The following is a 5,689-nucleotide window of genomic DNA, read 5'->3' on the forward strand; positions in this document are numbered from 1 at the left end:
TACTAAGGAGGATATCCATTCGGGAATTTGTCGACACTTGCTCGTTAAGCAGCCTATCCTTCAGGTCCTCAACCTGTTTTCTGAGATCAGCATTTTCCTTAGTTAGGCAGGCAACCTCCTAGACTTGACTAAGTTGTCCCTCAAGAATAACATTTCATGCCTTCAACTTCCTTATCTCTTCATTGGCAACATTCCGATCCTCAATCAACTGAGAGATAGTGGAATTGCTACCAACCCCTCCTTTCTTATTAATGCACTGACACTCTTCTAAGGTGGTCTTGGAGAATGTTTGCTTGCGAGTTCCCACTGTTTCTTTTCCCTAAGGGACTTTGAAGAAGTTAAACACCATACTGAGTAAAAAGCCGTAAGGCAACCCATGATTACCATCTTTAAAATCTGCTACTTTCTTCATATGCTCTACCATAATACCAGGCCAATTGATAGTAGTGTAGGCATTTAGTGCTTCTATTATAAACAAGTCTTCTCTAGATGTAATGGAACGTCTTTCTTCCCGTATAAGTAAAACCCTATTCACCATCTCGAACAACAGTTGATACGCTGGAAGGAGGGCCTTCTTATGCACCCATTCCCCTTGATCCACAGCATCATCCTTTAGAATGGCACTTCTGAAATTGGGAGAACAAGTCCCCTCAATGGATGATATTCCTCCAGTAGGTACTCCAAAAATATTTCCCAATACAACCTCGTCCATCAAAAATTCTACATCGTTGACCTTCAAATAGATGTTGTCCTCTTCCACTGTGAATATGTATGCGTAGAAACTATGTACCTCTTCCTCATACACCTTAGCACTCTCATTTGTGAATAAGCGTGTCCACTATTGAAACTCACAAATATCAACCAGTTAACAGATACTTGTCATATCAAGAATATCAGGAGCAAATGTTCTGACCCACAACACCCTCTGTTTTCTTAGGTTTTCTCTTCTTTCATCCTTGTCCACACCCACCTTGGTCTTCTTGGAGGAACCGGGTTCCTCTTTGTCACTAGCCTTCCTTTTCACAGACTTTCCAACACTTTTCTCTTTCTTTGCAGATTTCTCAAGCACCTTCTCATCAGACATCTCAGACACCTTCTCACCAGACTCTTCCACCTCAACATTTTTCACCTCCACCATTTTAATAGATGACTCTCTCCAAGGTCTAGGAACTGCAAGTTCTTATAGGAGTTATGAATTAAGGAACCATGTTCCTCATTCACCTGTTCATCAACATCAACAACAAGTGTTAGAGGCGCTTCCTCTTCATTCACCAGCTTCCTACCCTTCACCAACCTCCTCTTCTTCTTCTCTTCTTTGATTTTCTTCAGAACTGACTCAAATGCTTCCTTCTTTTGTGGTCTAGTAGTAGGTCTTTTAAGAGTAGGCTCTTTGGGAGTTTCCCTTCTACTCCTAGCTACAATAAACCTTGCAATAGACATATTATCATAATCCTCCTCACTGTTCTCATTTTTCTTCCTCAGAAAGAGATCTCATATTAGGAAAGACGATGTTTAACAGATCAACATCAAAGTGACGGGAGGGAGCAAGATCAGTACTAACCTGGGGCTCTTTTGAAGAGCAGGGAGTTTCATCCCAAGTAGGAGCAGAGGGCTCCTCTTAGGTTAAAGGATCAGGTCCCACATTTGTTTCTCTAGTAGTATTGTCAGGTGTTGGATTTTCAACAGGCACCAGTTCCCTACCCTCTTTCTGATGACCTTTACCTTCCCCCTAAGAACCAATGGTCTCGTTAACACCCTCATAACAACCAAACAAACCTCCCTCTACAGCGATTAACAACATGTTCTCAATAGCTTCTTTTTCATTTATCCCCAAATTAGACTCAGAAGATACAAAAGGAACATTACATGTAAGGTTGGAAATAATCAAATCGAAGCTTGGAATGGTCATTGATGAACCTTCACTACTACGAACCACATCCTGTTGGGATTCACCACTCTTCCTAACTTTTTGACTAGAAACTTCCTAACCTTCATCTCCATTTACTATTTCTCCTTCGGATATTTTTTCTGACGAGGCAGTAAGCGAGGTCACAGTCGTAAACCTTTTGAGGTTCTGAGTCTTACGACTCTGAGGAGAACCAGAACTCGATTGGGTTGGAGAGGAGGTAGTGGGTGGTTGTGGGTCTGGTATGGGGTTTTGACTAGGCGATAGAGGAGACTCAAACTCTCACTCTTATGCTTTGTAATATGAAGATACAGTGGGAACTTCACTGGAAACGTTTGAGACTTCTGGATTATGAGATATAGTGAAGATTTGTAGTGAGGACACAAGAAGAAGGGTGTCTGGCTTTGAGTGAGAAAAGGGAATTTTTGGCTTTGATATGGATATTGTGGAAAGAAACCGAGTTTGGGTTTATTTAGAGAAGTGAGGGACCGGTTACAAACATGTATAGATTTGCTAGGTAGACGGGTCATTTAGTAACGAGTATGATGTTTGAGTTCTAAAGAGGTGATAAAGAGACACTGAAATTTTAATGATGTGGCACTTTCATAGCCATTAAAAATATGTGCATGAGCGTACAAAAGGACTACTAACCTAAGTCAAAGGAACCAGGTTCCCTGACTTAGTTTTGAAAATATGAGCCTCATCCTTTTACCAAGATGCAATGACATTAGTTGCTTGTTTGCTTTGTAATTGTCATGTGTGTCTACTTGTAACGGTATAGAAATGAGTTAGAACTTGCCAGAAAACACTTTTTAGTTGTTTTACCTATTCATTCTTTCATAGCCAATCATTGAGGGACCTAGTGCTCAGTTTGATTTTATCAACCCCAATGCCAATCGATTCTTTTCAAAGTGCTCTCTGCTCAGTGCTTTGATGAAGATATCTGCAACTTGGTCTTTTGTTTTGCAAAACTTCATGCAAATAAGACCTTTTTCAAAATTATCTCTGAGAAAATGATATCGCACGTCAATGTGCTTTGTTCTCTTATGCTGAGCTAGGTTATTTGTCATGGTGAGAGCATTGGTGTTATCACACGGTAATGGCACACAATCAGAAAACACCAAATCCCTCCAATTGTTGCTTGATCCATAGCAGTTGAGCATGGGAAGAGGCAGCTGTCACATGCTCAGCTTCTGCAGTTGAAAGAGCCACAGAGTTTTGTTTCCTTGTACCCCATGAAATCAGACATGATCCCAAAAAAATTTCCATCCTTGAAGTGCTTTTTTTATCCACTAGATAACTTGCATAATCAGTATTAACATACCCAATTAAACTGAAATTCTCTCCTGAAGGGTAGTAGATAACCAGATCCTGCGTTCCTTTGAGATACCATAGAATTCTCTTGGCGGCCTTCAGATGAGATTCTTTTGGACTAGATTGAAACCTCACACATAATCCCACACTGAATATGATATCTAGTCTACTAGTTGTGAGATACAAGAGTGACCCAATGATACCTCTGTACATGTTTTTGTTCACAAGAGAACCAGGTTCATCCATGTCCAGATAAGTGGCAGTGGCAATGGGGGGTATCAATGATCTTTGAAATTTCCATCTCAAATCTCTTTGGATCTCTTTAAAGTACTTCTGCTAACTTATCATCGTGCACTTAGGAGTTTGCTTAACTTGTAGTCCAAAGAAAAAATTCAATTCCACAATCATGCTCATTTCAAACTCGCTGCCCATGAGCTTTGCAAACTCTTCACATAGGAAATCATTTGTTACACCAATGATGATATCGTCAACATAGACTTGCATAATGAGCAGGTTCCTTCCCCGTTTCTTCAAAAATAGGGTGTTGTCGATTTTTCCTATTGTAAAGCCATTATCAAGGAGGACTTTGGACAACCTTTTATACCATGCATGAGGGGCCTGCTTCAGTCCATATAATGCCTTGTCAAGTTTGAATACATGCTCAGGATGCTCATGACATTCAAAACTAGGTGGTTGTTTGACGAAGACTTCTTCCTTTAGATATCCATTCAGAAATGCACTTTTGACATCTATTTCGAACAATTTGAATTTCATATGAGATGCAAAGGCAATGAAGATTCGAATGGCTTCCATTCGAGTAACCAGAGCAAAAGTTTCATCATAGTCGATCTCTTCTTCTTTATTGTAGCCTTGAAATACTAGCCTTGCCTTGTTCCTTGTTGTGTTCCCAAACTCATCCAGTTTGTTTCTGAACACCCACCTAGTTCCTATAATGGTTATGTCTGAGGGTTGAGGAACTAGGTACATACGATGTTCTACTAAAATTGATGTTCATCTTATAGCAGTAATCCAGTCAGCATCTTTCAATGCTTCCTTGATATTTTTGGGCTCAATTTGATAGAGGAAGGTTGAGAAGGAAAGTGAGTTTCTTGATTTTGATGTGGTTTGAATCCCTGAGTCAAGAGGAGTGATTACATTTTGAAGAGGGTGTGAACTTTTGTGTTTCCAGTTAGATACCTGAGTCTCATTGCGGGATGATCCAGGTTCCTCTTAATGAGACACATCGTTGACATGAGTTCCACTTCCAACTCAGCATCAATAGTTCTATGTACGACATCAACAACTCTGTTCTCTGCTTCAGTTATTGTGATTGAGGGAACAGATTCTTCTGTATCAGCCAGAGATTGAGCTACACCATCTTCATTTGATTCCTTGACCTGACTCATCATGTCAGCCTTTCCATTTGCCATATCAATGACTTCACCAGGAACCTTTGACCGCTCTCCATCTTAATCAACCTTATCATATGGATCTTTCCCACATAAGTGGTGGGATTCATCAAAAATCTCATGTATGCTTTCCTCAACACATTGATTTCTTTTGTTTTAGACCTTGTAAGCTTTGCTTTGTGATGAATAGCCCAAAAAGATTCCTTCATCAATTTTGGAATCAAATTTTCCTAGTGCTTTCTTACCATTATTTAGGACAAAACATTTGCAGCTAAAAGGCCTCAAGTGGGTTAGCTTGGGTTTCCTTCCATTTAGTAGTTCATACGGGGTTTTGTTCAGGAGGGACCTGATTATGCACCTGTTCACCAAGTAGCACGCAGTGTTGATTGCCTCTGCCCAGAAGATTTTTTCAATACCACTGTCAATCAGCATTGTCCTTGCCATATCTTCAAGAGACCTATTTTTCCTCTTCACAACACCATTTTGTTGGGTGTTCTTGGAGCTGAAAAGTTATGACTTATACCATTTTCAGAACAGAGTTCATCAAATTTTGCATTGTCAAATTCTGTGCCATGATCAGATCTTATACTCACAACATTATGGCTCATCTTCACTTGGATCTTCTTCACAAAAGGAGTAAACACTGAAAAAGTTTCATCCTTGGTTTTGAGGAACAAAGTCTAGGTAAATCTCGAGTAGTCATCCACTATGATGAAAATGTACTTCTTCCCTCCTCTACTTGGCACCTACAAAGGTCCACATAAATCCATATAGAGGAGATCATGTGGCCTTGAGGTGCTTACTTCCTTTTTGGGCTTGAAGGAGGCCCTAACTTGGTTGTCTTTTACACATGCATCACATACCTTGTGATCTTTGGAACTTGAATTAGGCAGCCCACAAACCAAGTCCTTCTTGACCAATTTGTTTAGCAACGTAAAACTTGCATGTCCCAATCTTCTATACAACAGTTCAGCATTATCATCAACAACACTCAAGCATGTATGATCCCCATTGTTCGAAGACTCAAAATTAGCAACATAGATATTTTTGAATCTTTTAA

At 39.9% G+C, this 5,689-nt stretch overlaps 1 protein-coding gene across 1 annotated transcript; it reads right to left on the reverse strand.

Moving 5' to 3' along the window:
* Positions 1-3,016: 3,016 nt before the first annotated feature.
* LOC138887502 (secreted RxLR effector protein 161-like) lies at positions 3,017-3,466 on the reverse strand. The gene has a single exon (XM_070169260.1). It carries the CDS (start codon positions 3,464-3,466, stop codon positions 3,017-3,019), a length of 450 nt encoding a protein of 149 aa, XP_070025361.1.
* Between the last annotated feature and the right edge of the window lie 2,223 nt (positions 3,467-5,689).

This window comes from Nicotiana sylvestris, chromosome 3, assembly GCF_000393655.2.
Source record: "Nicotiana sylvestris chromosome 3, ASM39365v2, whole genome shotgun sequence".
NCBI lineage: Eukaryota > Viridiplantae > Streptophyta > Magnoliopsida > Solanales > Solanaceae > Nicotiana > Nicotiana sylvestris.

Excerpts from the sequence above, each read along its gene's own strand:
- LOC138887502 (XM_070169260.1), bottom strand. The coding sequence starts at position 3,466 with ATGGATGAACCTGGTTCTCTTGTGAACAAAAACATGTACAGAGGTATC.